At 44.6% G+C, this 16806-nt stretch overlaps 1 protein-coding gene across 4 annotated transcripts in view; it reads left to right on the top strand.

Moving 5' to 3' along the window:
* NRXN3 (neurexin 3) overlaps window positions 1-16806 on the top strand; it is a 1502570-nt gene that overhangs the window by 28839 nt on the left and 1456925 nt on the right. For all 4 annotated transcript variants that reach the window (XM_047079783.1, XM_047079782.1, XM_047079785.1 and 1 more), the window contains exon 2: window positions 5102-5119. In XM_047079783.1, the coding sequence (XP_046935739.1) occupies window positions 5102-5119 (18 nt within the window). The remainder of the gene's footprint in view (window positions 1-5101; window positions 5120-16806) is intronic.

Below are 16806 nucleotides of genomic sequence, written 5' to 3'. Positions count from 1 at the left end.
TAAATGTGAGCTTTATTATGAGTTAGTAGTGTTTTGTGCCAGGGATATATAGACATTATATTTTATCACCACACTTACCCTGTGACATGTGATGCTGGACACAGCAATTGGCTCAGGAACATGTGACCTAAGCTAAACCAATGAGAGCCTTCCCAGGGAATTTTACCAGTATTACCAGGAAATCGGCTGTTCCCTTTTCTCTAGAGCTGACAGGATCCATCTTTGTTACCACAGGGGGACAACCCACCTGATCATGAGGGTAGCACAGGAGAAAACAGTTGTTCTTAATTAAGGAGGGGATTAAGACAGACCCAGAGTCTAATAGCAGCTCTGCCCCTCTGTCCATAGGCATGTGCCATAACATCTCTGAGCCTCCCTTTTCAATTGTAAATGGAGATACCAATATTAATCAAGATGATTTATTAACCATTCAATACATATTGCTGGTCACCTATAGTAGGCCAGACCCAGCTTACATACTGGGGATACAAGCAATGAATGAGAGAGACAGTGCTGCTCTCATGAAGCTTGTATTTCCAGGGAGATATAAACAATAAAAGCAGAGACCCATCCTGTGATGTCAGATAGTGATTGGTGCCATGAGAAAGGAAAAGCAGGGTAAGTGGCAGAGAAGGGTCCCCTGTTAGTGAAGGTGGTTAAGAAAGGCCTTCCTGAGGAAGTAATATTTGAGCTGATACCTGAAGAAAGTGAGAAATGGCCTTATATATGCCTGACAAAGACCATTCAGTCCAGTGCTTAGCACATGCATAGGCTGCAGGCAGGACTTGCTCAATTAGTGTTAGTTACTTCTATTATGATAGGGGGTTGAGGACTGGCTCTCATAACCTTGCACCTTCTCTCTTCTGGCCCCCTAGCTCTGGCACTCACACTGATCTTGATGGAAAAAATGCCTGATGAAAACAAATTCTGGCCCAATCTGGGGCTATTTCTGTTAGGAATGCCATGCTTAAAGCAGGGATGGGGGAGCAACCCAGAGAGGAAGCATTTGGTTGCCATTGCCACACTTCACCTACTGTCTTTAGCATCACAACCAGAGAAGAAGTAAATTAGGGCATTCGCCCTTCACTCAGTATCCAGCAGACACTTATGGTGTATTCAACAATAACCTCAGCCACAAGTACGTATGCTCAGCTTGGTTATTTTGAAGTTCAAAAGGAAACACTTTCCTGTAGTGTGGGAAGATCTGGTTCTTCTAACCATGGGGGAAAAATGAGGGACCCTTCATCTGCTCCTGTTGTGTTTACAGAGGGAGCTCTCCTGCCTCACCCTTCATTTGGTCTAGATCATTTCACAAGGGAGGAGTCCAAGATCCCCCCACTCACTACTTACATACACACACACACACACACACACACACACACACACACACACAGGAGCTCTGGGGAGGGTGGGGCAGGCTGCACAGCCAGCCTTGTGGAGGCGAGGCCCAGCCAAATCTTTTGGGATCCCACCTGGTGAACTCTGTCTTGGGTCTGACCTATTTTCTAGGAGAGAAAATAGAATATAGATTTAAATGCAGTGGTGCTCTGGAAAACTACAGGCCCAGCAGTGTGAGAAAATAAAACAGTGGGGGGGGAACAGAGGAAGTGTCGGCATGGGTGAGGATGCCACCTCTCCTGGATCAATCTTATTTGTTTGTCAACTGCCTTTTCTTCTGCAATTTGCTCCCTTTTTTTTCCACAAAAAATTGATATACATACACACATTTACGTATTTACCTTTTCTTTTACCAGTCCTGGGGTCCAATGCTGCTTCCCCATACATAGACTCTAGGCTGCAGACCAGTAGCAACCACAGACAGAGGGAGCTCTGGGGATGGTCACCTAGGAAGTAGAATGGCAGCAAGGCATAGAATCAGAAATGCTCAAAAAAAAAAAAAAAAGAAAAAAAGAATCAGAAATGCTCACAGCTGCATCCTAGGTCAGCCTTCCTTGCTCTGTGACCACAGGAGAGATTTTTAATACCCTTGTCTTCTCATATATGAAGGTAATAAAATTACTAGCTAACATTGAAGGCTTTCTAAATGTAGGTACTGTTCTAAGCTCCTCACAACCACACTAGGAGGTAGGAACTATTATCATCCTCATTTTACAGATAAGAAAACTGAAGCGCAGAAAGTTTCAGTAACTGACCTAAGGTCTACATAGCCTGTAGACCTGGCAATCAAGCTGTGGATCTCCCTTTCTGTGTCAATTCCTGTGACTTGATCTGAGTCAATGGCTACACTTGGAGCTAAGGTGGGGGTGGGGGTCATCTCTACCAAGCCACATGGATTTAGGGTGGGAAAGGAGTTCCCCAGAAGATAACTGCGACTTGTTACAAGAAAGAAGGGGTAAAGGATCGACAGGCAATATAACAGATGATTCCCCCACACCCCCATCAACCTTTGCCATTTCATTCTGTTGGTCAGAATTGAATGTGGAGATTCAGGTTACTGCTTCTTGGGACAGGGGCCAGGTGACACTGTGTCTCTCTCTTCCTCAAGTTGGACACAACGTTCAGAACTGCCTCCAGCTCAGTGACACAGCTAAAAACTGAACCTGGACCCTACCCCTCACTGTAGGAAGCTTATCTTGGTGGTCTTTTGCCCCTCTTTGGCGAGAAGAGATGCTGTATGTTTTATGCTCACGACTAGAACTGAGGCCAATTAAGGATTCAGGAGGGAAAACAAAAGAAACAAGAACAGCATTTGTTTTGACTCCTGTACCTGCTCTCCTACAATCTCTTAACCCTCCCTTGCCCCACTTCCCACTGAGGAGAAGAAGGGAGGAATAAGACCCAAGGCTGGGGAGGGCTGGAACACATGCCTTCATTGACAAGTAGAAGAACTGAACCAAAGTCACACACACACACACACACACACACACACACACACACACACACACACCCCTTAATTCCTGTGGTCTCTTGGTGTTTCCAGGGAGCCATCTGGTCAACATTTTTTTGGTAATTCTGTCTGTGGTAATTCAAAGTGATAACAATCAGCACAGCTAACATTTATGCAATGTTTGCCTTGTACTGAGTTAAGTGTTTTACAAGTATTTAATCTCCTAACACTGCCATGAGGGAGTTTTGTTCTCTTCCCATTGTGTAGCTGAGGAAAACAACTCAGAGGTTCAGTGATTGATCCAAGGCCATTCAGTAGGCAGGGATTTGAACTCAAACCTGTCTCTCTCCAGAGTTTAAGATTGTAAACACAATGTTGAAATGGGAAACTTTGGGGTTCCAAGGTATCCTGTCTCCCTTGCATGTTGGTACCTCCAAAGAGCATGTTTCCATGAACAGTGGTGTTGACACTCCCACCACTGAACTCCACCACGTGTAAATAGTTTGATATCCTGTTTAATGAAGGGGTATTTTAATGACCACTCTTCTAGGCAATCCATCAGTCACGGTTAATGGCCCTGCTTAGTTATTTATACAGAATGTTTTCCCTTCTTACCTCTTCTGTTTTGCCACTTCTTGCTTCCACTCCACCCCTGAATCTAGCAACTCACCAGAAAATCTGAAAGGGGGTGTGGCTGAGGAATGATTCAGAGCTCTCTAGAAGTCTTTTTGGGCAGATACAGCTTTTAGGGAATACAGGGTGTGGGTTAAAGAAATGCTCAGCTGTTGCTATGGGTTTGCCTCTCCTGGATGTGGGGGGCACAGCTCTGTTAGGTCAATGCCTGCATTTTCCTGGGGCAAGAGTTACAGTTCCTAAGGAACTTGCTGAAGCTTTACAAAACTAATTGCAGCAAATTAGAGGTGCAGTGGATAACCCATTACTTACTCATGGGTTAGCTAGGAGGGTCTCTCCCATGGCTTCAGGATGCTCACTTTAGCCTACAAACTGAATTTGGGTTCCATATGCCCTTGAGAGACGTGGGTTTCTGTTGAATAAATGCTGGACTGGGTGGGATTCAAGAGGTCTAGGGTCTTATCTAGTCTCTGTACCTGAACTAAATGCGTGAACTTGCATGAGTCTCTCAACCTCTTTCATCCCCCATTTGAGCCAAAAATGAATTAAGCTAGATGATGTCTGTGGGTATCCCAGGTCTACCTTTCAATGATTCTAAGTGAGTCACCCAGGATTGCTTGGATGGCCAGTGGTTTTTGAAGAAGCCCCCTGTTCCATCTTCTTAGCTCAGGTATATCCTTTCAGGTTGGGTCTAGAGGTTTTAACAAAGTTTTGGTCTGCTCTTGACTTAGCTTCTCAGCACAATTCTATCTTGCATTTGAGGGTAGGAGGAGGAGATTGTGTTCATGAAGACAATGGGAGTGAACCGTTCTTCATTTTTTGAAAGTTCATTGGCTTAATTCAAATGTCAACCTTCCTAGGGCTGGATGTTTATTTGTAGTTGTCAAAAGTGATTTCAAATGGCAATTCCTGTCATTAATGATGGGGTGAAAAGCAAGGAGAAAAATTAAAAGGGGAGACAGGATTTCAATTTGTATGGCAAATGATCCACTCACATACAATCTCATGTACACACGCTGCTGTCTGTGATAAAGGATGGTCCCTGGGTATATCAGGGAGGGAGGGGATTATAAATGTTTTGTTATCTTCTGTCCTTCAGTCCTATATGGTAAATAATGCTGCAACTTGCTCTTAATTATTATGCCTCTTTTTCTTTGTTCCTCAAGGGAGTGGTTTATTATTATTTTTCTCTCTGTGGGGAAACTTGCTTGACATCATGTCCAGTGTTCTGTATCTGGAGGCGAGGAGGATTTGCTTGGGTGTTGTTGTGTAGAAATCAACCAGAATATTTTAACCAATATTCTTGCAGGATTCCAGTCTGCTTGGCTTTTTTGGAGCCCTATCTGATTCCAGGATGATGTCTTTCCGGACAGATGTGAAACACCCCTCTTTTGCTACATGCACAGTGGAAAGGGAGCTTGGCCCCTCAGCTTGCATGGGTGGTTTTTGGGTGAAGGTAGAACTAAGTGCTCAGAGGTTGAGTACCTTTGGGGTCTTGCATGAACATGATAGTCATGCAAGGGCACGTTGCACTGTGTGTGTGTGTGTTTCTAACACTCTTCTTCCTTTTTCTCCCCCTTTCTCTCCTCTGCCTTTCCCTCTTTGAAAATGCTGCCACAGATGTCAGTCAAGGTCCAGGTGAGTTTCTGTGTTTGTACAGCTGCTGTGGAAATTTCCCCTCTGCCAGATTGTGCATGGTTTGACTCTGAGTGAGACCTTTTTCTAGGGACTCTTAAACAGAACAGAAATCTAAGTACATTGCATTTTCATTGATTTGGGTTGAGAATAAGAAATGCCTTGAATTGATGTGTTCATGTTGGTTTTGAAAACCATTTTAAAACCAAAGGAATGTGGTTCCCATGCTTATACAGTCACTTCCTTCTGATTAAAATTTCTGGGTGAATCAAAGAAATGGAAAATGAGCATTTTTGGAAAATATTTTTAAAGATATTCTTAAGATATGAACTCTCCAATTTAATGAGCATTTTTGCCTTGTCATACATAAATCTACTTATCTTCTATAGTTTCATGTGGTTGAAAGTTGAAGATATGAATACTTAGCATAGAAAATATGTGATGAGAGAAGAAGTCTTATTTCTTTGAATTCTAAGAAATGGCTTTCCCCTGCCCCACAATGAAATTGGCAATTTTTAAAAAGTTATGTAACTAATACATGTTCACTGTATTTAAAAAAAATGAAAATATAAAGAAGAGGAATGGTTTTTGTCAATGAACAAATGGAAGAACGATTCTCATGCTAATTGTGCATTTCTCTTTTTAAAATGCATACTCATCCAGAGTTCTAATTGTAAGCATTGTGTGTGTGTCTGTGTGTACAGACATATATGTACACACAGACACACACACACAGGCTCGTATAAGAGGTTACAACCATATATGGATAAGAAGTGTGAGATGACTTAGAATGATTTGGAGATCATTCTAAACTGGATAGAATTTTGAGTTAAGAGGAGTAATTAACCTTACCAAATGAGAAGGAATATCATCTTTCTTTGCTATTTTCACATGTTTTCTTGTTTAGTCATTTTAACATTTAATTCTTATAACATCAATACAATTATATTTTAATATGATGGAAATTGAGAGCCCAACAGGTTAAGCCATTTGCCCAAGGTCATAGGGCTTGTCAGTGGTAGCACTGGGATTTGAATTTAGGACTTTGGGACTCTAAAGCCCAGGCACCTTCCATTGGAACATACTGAAAATTCCATCACTGAAAATTCTCAGCAACTGAAGGTCTTGTAAACATTTCCTAAGGGGACTATCATTGATTTTTTGCTTAGAGATAATGTGACGTTTTCATTATTAGCAGTCCTCTTTCCAAATGAATTTATCCTTCCCTTCTCTCTCTCTTTCTTTCTTTTTTATTTTTAATTTTTTTAATGTTTATTATTAAATTTTTTTTATATTTATAATATTATTTTTATTGAAAAACAAATTTATGTGTTAGTGGACTGACAAAAGTCCAAACTTGTGTTGTTCAAGGGCTTACTGTATTTCATTCTTAAAAAATATTTTTATATTAAACATAATTTTTGTCAAATTGGTTTCCATATAACACCCAGTGCTCATCCCAACAGGTGCCCTCCTCAATGCCCATCACTCACTTTCCCCTCTCCCCCACCCCCCATCAACCCTCAGTTTGTTCTCAGTATTTAAGAGTCTCTTATGGTTTGCCTCCTTCCCTCTCTGTAACTTTTTTTTTTCCCCTTCCACTCCCCCATGGTCTTCTGTTAAGTTTCTCAGGATCCACATATGAGTGAAAATAATGTTTATTTTTGAGGAGGCGGGGAGGGGCAGAGAGAGGAAGACACAGAATCTGAAGGAGGCTCCAGGCTCTGAACCATCAGCATAGAGCCTGACGTGGGGCTCAAATTTACGAACCATGAGATCATGACCTGAGTCGAAGTCAGATGGTTAATCGACTGAACTACCCAGATGCCCCTTCCTTCCTTCCTTCCATCCTTCCTTCCCTCTTTCCTTCCTTCCTTCCTTCCTTCCTTCCTTCCTTCCTTCCTTCCTTCCTTCCTTCTTTCCTTCCTTCCTTCCCTCCCTCCTTCCTTCCCTCCTTTCCTGTTTAAAGAATCACCCAGACTTAAGTAGGGTTTCTCACCATTGATCTATATGGTATATTGCATAGCAAAAAAGAATAATACAGTTATCTCCAGCTAATACACAGGATTTCCCTTTTTTTTTTCCTGTCCCTACCTCACCTTTGAAAATAAGTGGTGGTTGAAATGAAGCACAGGACAGCATTTCCTAAGAAGATACCATTAAATTAATTTTCTATTTAATAATATTTTACTCAACAAATATCTATTGAGAATCTATTATGTGCCAGGCACTGTTCTAGGCACTAGGGATAAAACAGTGAACAAAACAGAAGACAATCCCTGTCCTCATGGATCTTTTATTCTACTTGAGGGAAGACAATGAACTAATGAACTGGATATATACGCACACCTATATACATATTATATTTACAATATATACATGTATTGTATCAGAGGGTAGGCAATCAGCATTGTGGAGAAAAACAAAAATGTTAAAAATTAGGTTGCTAATTTATAGAGGGTGGTCAGGAATGCGCTCTCTGTTCAGATGATATTTTCTGGCATACCTCAAGGAGGTGAGGTAGTAAGCCCAACACCTGCAATTTTGTTTGGAAAAGTGCCACTTGGCTCAACCCCTCTTCATCCTGGTTCCTGGCAGAGAGGTGACCCATGGTCCCCACTTTGGCTTGTGTGTGTTGTGTCCTGTCCAGAGGGTCCCAGTTGAGGAAGTAAGCGGGGCTGATATCCAGCCTGCATTCCTCTTGCCAAGCCTATGATCCTGGGGCTGCCTCTGACCAGGGGGCACCTTTTTGTAATTCTCACAAAGACATCTATTGGTCCTGGATGAAACAGCATGGCGGAGTAAAGTGCAGTGGACACACAGGCTTCTGTTTTTCCAGAGGGGTGGGTGACCCTCCCTTAGTTAACAGCAACTATAATTAGTCCAGCTTAGCACCGTTGCAATGAGCATTGCATCACCTTATTCTCCTAATGACCCTCTAAGGTGTGTCTGCTGAGTCCCATTTTTTTGCGGAGGAAGTTGAGGCCAGGAGGTTAAATGTTGTGTTGAGGTCACCCAGCCATCTAGTAGCTGGGCCAAGAGAGGGTTCCTGCTTGATTCCAAATCTTGCACTCTTTGTTCTGCCCTTGAAGGGTCAAGAGCTGATAGCCAATCCTGTAACCACCCCCGACCCGGACCCCTGGCTTTTTTGTGGTTTCTGAGCCTGAGGCAAATCACTAGTTCAGAAACTTTCCTTGTGGCCCAGGACGTAGCAGGAGGCAGCCTGGGCTGCCGGGCCCTGGCTGAGGTCAGCGGCAGCCTCCCGCCTCTCCGAGCCCCTGGCCAGGCAGTGTGGAGCCAGCAGTGCTGTGGCTCTGAAACAAGAAGCCTTTAGTGGTTCACTGATTTTCCCCCCTTCCCCTCAGGAAGACAAATTGGGGATTTTATGAGCTAATGTAACTGTTTACCCAGGGGCCGCTGGAAGACTGTGAGGGACGATTGATTAATTTTACATGTTTACAATTTTACATGTAATTTACTGGTTAGCAGTAACACTACTGTATAAGACGCAGCTGGAAATGGGGCCTGGCAGGCAGCACCTTCCTCAAGGTTCAGGAGATGGGCTGGGGCTTGGAGAGACTGTCCTGGAAACACCCAGGAGAAAAGCGGCAGGTGATAGGTACTTCACTGGACTTGTGTGTGGGAAGATCCGCAGCCCCTCCTCCTAGTCCCTAGGAGGGAGGTTTCAGATAATAAAGTAGCACCAGGGGCACCTGGCTGGCTCAGTCGGTTGGGCGTCCGACTTCGGCTCAGGTCATGATCTCATGGTCTGTGAGTTCGAGCCCCGCGTCGGGCCCTGTGCTGACCGCTCAGAGCCTGGAGCCTGTTTCAGATTCTGTGTCTCCCTCTCTCTCTGACCTTCCCCCCTTCATGCTCTGTCTCTCTCTGTCTCAAAAATGAATAAATGTTAAAAAAAATTAAAAAAAAATGAAGTAGCACCAGGCATTTGTAGGGTGCTGACCTGAAGGAGGTGAGGGACACTCAGCTCTGATTTAACTCTTTACCTCAACCCTCCCCTGTCCTCTTTCAGATGAGAAAAGCCTCAGGGAGGGTCAGTAACTGCCCAGAATCTCCAGCTGCTAGGACAAGACAAGGATCTCAGATCTGTCTGGTTCCAAAGAGCGTGCTCTTTTTCTTTGAAACCCTGGCATTTCCAAGGCAGAGTTGTGGGCCTCTTATCTGTGTCTGCACTCTTAGCTCTCCGCGCAGTGCATGGCACATAGTAGGGCCTCAAAAACTTTATTGAGCAGGGAGTGTGGGAACAAGTATCAGGGCATTGTGAGTCTGTAGGGTCCCTGAGCCATATTTGAGCTGAAAGGCCATCCTGTCCAAAGAGTACAACTATTTTACTTTTCAAAGGAAGAAACTGAGGCCCAGGGAGTGGCAGGGACATCTCCAAGGCCAGGTAACCAGTTTGTGGCCTGGAAGAGACCCTTGTCAGGTACGTATTCCACGCCTCTGGCATACTGGGATTTGTCAATGGTCTCCCTGTGCTGCCTGGGGGCAGGAGTGGGCAGGCCCAGCCCAGTACCATATCACACCCTTAGCTCTCTCCCTTTTTCCCATGTGTTCTAGAACTCTCTCCGAGGGGAGAGCAAGCCCTTTGAAGGCGAGAAAGGATCTAGGAGGCAGGGAACAGTGCTGGGGCCTCTAGGTGTACGAACCCTCCCTTCCCCTCCCCCAGTGCCTCCCCTCCAGCCAGGAGGGGCTCTTTATGGTGCTCCAATGACAGTCTCTCTCCTCAGAAGGGATAATTTCTCAGACTGCCTGCTGATTAGAGCTGGAATTTAAATGAATAACTGTGACCTTGTGCAAGTGCCCTAGTTACTCAGAGGCCCGATGAGGAAATAGGCCTCTCGCTTCAGTCCATCAGAGCCCTGGCAGGCGCAGGAGGAGGGGCTGCTGTTTTCTGAGGCCCAGAGGAGGCCCGGTCTGCTGTTGCCCAAAAGCAACTGATGGCCTTCGCTTGAGCCTCCCTCTGCCCACTCTTGATCTCTGCCCTCGGTGTCTTCCCCCTTCAGTTTAAGTCATCTCAAGGCTGTCCTTGGAGAGGGGACCTGATTATTTGTCCTGAGCCCTGCCCTGTCTCTGGGGAGTCCAGCCCTGTCTCTGGGAGGGACACTGTTCTGAACCCAAAGTCAGACGCAGAGCCGACGTGTCTGGACACGGAGGGTCTGCCCTAGAAGTTGCTCCGCAGAGGAGAGCCCCCAGAACCGCAGCCTCGGCTTCACGCAGGAGCTTGTTAGAAAAGCAGAATCTCGGGCCTTGCCCCAGACCTGCTGAGTCAGAATCTGCTTTTTTACCAACATGTCCAGGTGTATGTACACACATTAACGCTTGAGACGTGCTGACCTAAAGAGTCCAGCTTCTCCCCTCTGGGGCCACGAATGCCATGTTCCTCGTCTCTTCCGTTTTTCTGGGTTGACAGGAGTTGGGAGGGAGGATGGGATTAGGGAAGGGAAAGGGAATGAACACTTCCTGACCACTGAGTCTGTGCCTGTCACTGTTCAGGCCCTTTCAATATAAGAATTTACATACTGTGAGTCAGGGGAGCTCAGGATAGAACAAGTTTCCGTGAACAACTGCTCAGGGGCCAAATCCAGCCTGCTACCTGCTTTCATATGGCCTCTGGGCTATGGATGGTTTTTCTCTTTTTAAATAGTTGAAAGCAGCAAAAATAATTTGTGATGCACACATTTTATGAAATTCAGACTTCAGTGTTCATAAAGTTTTATTGGAACACAGGCACACTTGTTTGTCTCTGTTTTGTCTCTGGCTGCTTTGCAAAGGCGGGGTTGAGTAGCTGTGACAGAGACTGTGTGTCCTGTAAAGCCTGGAAAATTTACCATCTGGCTCTTTACAGAAAAAGTTTGCCACCCTCGGTCTAGAGCATAGACTTGGAGCCAGATGCTTGGGTTGACATCCTAGCTTTCTCTCCGTATGAACAGTAGGACCTGTTCAAGTTACCTTCCCTTTGTGGGCCCTACTTGCCTCATCTGTGAAATGGGGACAGGAAGTACCTTCACCAACAGGGGCTGTTGTGTAAGTGAGCTCATGCATGTCAAGTCTTTAGAGCAGTGCCTGGCACATGGTAAACCATGTATAAATTAGCCGGTATTGTAAGTTCTCTCATTTGATCCTTTCCACATGTTTTCATTTCACAGATGAAGACACTTGGGCTCAGAGGGTTTAAAACAAAAGACGTTCTTTGGTCTATTTGGTCTTCCAAACTATTCACAGGCATGCCACCAGTCCTGTGCTGGAGAGCCCCTCAAAAGACACCTGCTATGCTCCCCCTTGTCACAAATTTTCTCCCATCCGTCCTGATCTTTATGCCTTCAGTGAAGAGGTCCCTCAAACGTAGATCCTGGCCACCACTGCTGTGAAGCAAGGCCGAGGAATCCCACTGAAGGGGAATGAAGGGACCGATACTTTTCAGAGGTTCAGCTGTATGCCAGGCACCCATCAAGATGTTATATCCTTTGCCCAAGGTCAGAAGCAGGTACGGTAGGCACCAGGATTTAAACACATATCTGGGATTTCTGCTCTCATTCTGCCTCCTTCTGGCTCTGTTACTTTCCCTGGGGGTTGTGTGACCTTGGGTAAGTCATGCAACCTCTCTTTTCTTTAGTGTGGAGGGGTTAAATCAGATGGCCTCTCAGACTTCTTTCATTCTGAGGATCTAGGATCCAGCCTCCAACTGAAATACCTTGGGGAACAGCAATCAGGAAACTGCCTTCTTGGTTACCAAAGACTCAACAGTTCCCAACATCAGTGGTACCTGTACAGTATTTTGTCTTTTCTTTCCTATTCTTTTGGGCACATTTGCTTTTCTCCCTTATTTCTTAGGAAAAACACCTGAGCTTGTATTATGAGCCAGGCACTAAAAACCTAAGTTTTTGCACACATCATTTAGTTTTTTTGACATCCTCAGGAAATAGATTTTGTTATTAGGCCCATTTTACCCATGAACAAACTGAGGCTCAGAGATGTTAACTGACCAGTTCCAGCCAGAAAAAAGTGGCAGAGCAGGATGCAAACGCTGGTGTGTCTGGCCCTGGAGAGGCCTCATGGCATCATAAGTTTCACCAGAATGTACATTCCACAAAGGTGCACCCCTGTTCACTATTTCTATGCTCTGGGCCTGAAACAGTGCCAATAGATCATAGGAATGGAATAAATACTGGCTCAATGAATAAATAGTGCTCAGGACTCAGCTCTTCGTTTTACCCCTCACTCCTCTGAGAGAAAGTCTGCTTTTTGTATAGGTGTTCACCCTGAGATAGAAGGTAATTGAATCTTTATTCAGTGCCTGTCTTGGGCTTGGGTCAGTGGGGGATGCAGGCAGCAGGGAATCCACCATGGCTGTGCATAATTGGATTGGAAGGGGGTCCTCAGCTGGGCTAACAGTGATCGGCTTCCAGCCAGTTGCCCACTGGGGCCGGGGAAAATTCCACCCCCCACCCCCACCCCTGATTGCTGTGGCTCTTCTTGATGAGTTAAGTGTGGGTGGGGAGCTGCTTCCTAGCCTGCCTCCAGCTTTGGCTAACTCAAGGAGGTAGACCACTGGCCCTTGGTGCCTTTTTCTACATCATTTTAAAATCATGTCCTTTACCGTCCTGGCAAGGCAGACCTACTCGGGTGCTGCTTATGGTCCCAGTTTGTTTCTTAGTTCTGTAGGGCAAAGTCAGAGTTACAGCTGGAAAAACATCATTAGAAATATCTCACAGTCTCACTGGAACAGTACTGCCCCACCCCTCCTGATCCTGCCAAACACGTGGGGTATATATTTATTGCTCCGGTGATGATCAGGCATTGGTGGCATTAAGAAGAATCAATGAATGCTAAATGCACTGTAATGTGTGGGAGAGTCTCATTCAAAAATATGTATCCTCAAAATGCCGTTGGTGAGACCGTAGAGAAACTCTTCTAGACCAATTCCTGCCTTGTACAGGTGGAAGGAAAACTGAGACCAGAGAACTTCCGTATAACTTAGGTAAGTCACACAGCTTGTATATGGCAGCTTTGGTGACCTTCTCAGTCCAGAGACCTACCTAGCAAGGTCTGGTAAGGACCTGAGCTAAGCTAGTCGGTTTGTGGGGCTAGGTCTCAGGAGGGCTAGGGAGATGAAATGCAGCTGAGGGTTGAGGACAATGGGTCCCCTGTGGGGCAACTCAGTTGACTATGACCATGGAGGAAGGCACCTGAGGATACACTAGGCAGGTGGTCTGTTAGTGCTGCCAGTTTGTTGGAAGGCTGGTGTTGCCAAGAGGCAGGAGGTGGGGCAAAGAGAGGGCTCAGATGTACCACTCTTCTTAATAATGACAGTGATGACTACATACTTTTGAGCCTTCCCTGTGTTCCATGAACTGTGCTAAGTGCTGTCCATACGTGGTTGCACATGATTGTCACAGTGATCCTGAGAAGATATTTTACAGGAGCGAGGCATGGAAGAGTTAACTTGCTCAAAATCCCATAGGTAGTAAGAGGTAGAGCTGGGATTTGAATTCAGGTTTGGGATGGTTTAGAGCAGTTGTTTGCAAAGTTTGGTAAGCATCAAAAATCCCCTGGAAAGCTAGTAAAGGAGATCCAGGGTTATTAAAGTAAGACATTTCCCCTAGGTGATTCTGATAATGACCAAAGTTTGAGAACCACTGTTTTAAAGCAACATGATCTGGAAGGTAAAGGAACTTGAAAGCTCCAGCATTAGCCACTATTTTCTACCTTATAAACATTAAGGGAGGCAGGAAGTTGGAGGGGCAAGTGGAAAGGACGATGGAATGAATGATTCCCCCTTTGAGGTCCAGTGGCACCTTAGGTTATGGGGCTAGTAGAGCCATCATCATAATACATTATAGTCAGCTGTGTATTGTCCTTCACAAGCCCCTTCTTTGGCCACTGTGGGCTCTCGAAGGACATGAGGTGTCGTACTTTTTGAGAACAGAGATTTATCCATGCTTGCATCCCCACTACCTGTCACATTGTATGTGCTCATGAAACTGTTGTTAGAAACAGCATTTCAGGGATGGAAAGGACCCAAAAGGTTGTCAAGACTCTGTGCACCTAATTTTTTTAATTTCTTCTGTAAGAGTTCATTCAGACTTGGCTTGAACCCCTACCGTGATGAGCAGCTCATTGCTCCTTTCACCATTCCATCCCATTCCAAGAGCACTGAGTGTTCCAAAGCTCTTCCTTATTCTGAGTCACTCTAGCTTTTACCACCTGTATTGCTTCCAGCCCTTGGAGACACACAGAATAGATCTAATTACACTCCCAGTGTTTGAAGACGGGACTTTTGTCTTTAAGGATTTTCTTTTCTAAAGGCTAAAATATCTCCAGTTTCCTTGGGCATTCTCATACTCATTTTAAGTTCTCTCATCCAGATCATTGTTTTCCAAAAAAATGACTTTTTTTTTTTGCATCCTTTCCAAAGAAGCATGCCCACACTACATACAGTATTATGGACATGTCCCAACCAGTTCATTAGAGAGTGAACCTACTGCTCCCTTTTTCTAGACTTCCTACTTGTATCAGTGGTGGTATGAAATACCTTTGCTTGTTTTTTTAATGACTATAGCATTAAGATGAACATAAAGTCACTGAAAATATTTATTGTTTTGTGTGCACTGCTGCTGAACCATTTCTCTCCCATTCCTGTTCTGTGAAATGGCTTGTTTGACTTAGACTTTGGGATCATCCTTTGATTTTGTTCAATTCTGGCCTGGATTTTTAAAATCAAGCACACTAAGATCTATTAGGGTAAAGTTCTTTCATCTAGTGCATCAGCTGTCCCTTCCAGCTTCGTGTCATTTACGAATAAAGAACAATTTTAGAAAAGTTCATGACAGTTGGAGTGTAAGAACTTCTCCTTTGGGAAGAGTCTCTTCTAAAAGCCACAGTTGCAGATCCCTTAACCCTTAGGGTATAAAGCATGACTGCCTCCATTTCTTTTTTTTCCATGGTATTCATGCAAGAGGAAACCCCAACCCACCTTCCACCCTTAAAGAGGTGAAATAGTTTGCAAAGGCCCTGGGTTCTTGCCTCTGCCCCATGGTTATACCATACAGAAGCTATTGGTGATTCCTGGGTGACATTAGAAGAAATACTTTCTGTTCAGTACAGCCACCAAGCTGTAAGTACAATGTTGGTCTAGAGGCAAACAGTTTGTGGGCTCGTACAATTATATCCTACAAAGGGTTTAGTGGTGAGAATGGCACATGGTGGCAACATGGAAAGGCAAACCCAGAAGCTGGGACCTGAGTGCATCTGGCTTGGAGAATTAGTCTCAGGCTCTCTTTGTCATCAGTCCAACTATTCAGTTCATCCCCAGTACTATTCACGGCTCATGGAAAAGCCAAAAACGTATGTAAACGGGTGATTGTCCCAAGTGTCAGCTCATGATTGCTGTCAGGTGATTGATTGAAGCTTTGTTTACTCTCTTCCTTTTTGATTCTGGGTGGTGATCTCAGAGTATTAGTTTGAACCATTTAAAATAGGCATTTTTATAGGTCAAAAGCAGTCAACTCTCGGTTTTGTATGATTCAACCTAATAGCTGGCCTCTTTAGATATCATCTTGGTTCATAGAGGCATAGTGTCTTTGAGTTGGAATAGATTTTTGGTAACTATCTCCAGAAACCCCACTCTGACTCTCTTCTGTGGCATTTCTGGAAAGTGAGACTTCCCCTATTACTCCACCCTCTCTGTTCCTGCCAAATTTGCTTGCTCCCTTGTCTTGCCTGTGCAACTTTAAAAATACTTGAAGGCAGCTCTCTTGTCCTTTTATTGCTTGCTCTTGTTTAGGCTGTAAGTAGCAGTTCCTGGAGCCATTCTTCACATGATGTCGTTTTGGACCCCTGACCATTTTGATTTTCTCCTTTGGACACATCCTACCTTGTTAATGCTCCTCCTAGTGTATGACACCATTCTCTGAACCAAAACCGTAGGTTTGGTACATTCAGTGTTGAGAAGAGGGAGGGCTATTGTCTTATTTTATTTTGAGGGGATAGGAGGTGTTGTGCTTAAGTGCCAGAATTTACATTTGTCCCTTAAGATTAAATTTCACTTTTGCCTGTCCACATCCTTTTGGACTCTGATTTTGATATATAACAAATTAGCTATTCCTTTCAGCTTTAGTTCATCACAACATCCAGACACGTGCCAATGAATGTTTTCAGCAAGGTCACTGATCAAAATATTGAGCAGGCGTAGGCTCTGCTGTAAACTGCTGGTGAACCCCTGATAGAACAAGGAAACTACAGTCCATGATGAAGGTCAGGGAATTGCCCAGGGGAGGGCTGGTTTGGGCACAGTTGTGGAAATAGGTGAAGGTTTCTTTCAGACCCATCTCTTCCCTTTAAATATTCCTCTCTCCTTTCCTACCCTATCTCCTGAGTTATGTCTCCTACCCAACAGTGCTAGACTTCCTCAGTCTGTGACTGCCTGTTTTTGTCTTTCCTTCATTCAAAGTCCCTGTGCTGCCCCTGTCTTTGAAGGAAGATCTTTGGTTTTGCTTTCTGAGGATTTCACACATAGGACAGTGTCAATGGCTGGGGAACCTGAGTGTGTCTCATATTCACATTTGCAGTTTAATGAGGGGAGGTGGCTTAATAGCCCTAAAATATGCCCCAGTAAGTAAAGGCTTCATGTTTTAGAAGAATCTGGGTGTGGGGATTGGGGAGAGGGAGGGAGA

The sequence above is a fragment of the Lynx rufus genome, unplaced genomic scaffold (assembly GCF_022079265.1).
Source record: "Lynx rufus isolate CCGP_SWC_20201006 ecotype Redwood Valley unplaced genomic scaffold, mLynRuf1.p SCAF_17, whole genome shotgun sequence".
NCBI classification, from domain to species: Eukaryota; Metazoa; Chordata; class Mammalia; order Carnivora; family Felidae; genus Lynx; species Lynx rufus.
This window is presented reverse-complemented; position numbering and strand designations above follow the sequence as displayed.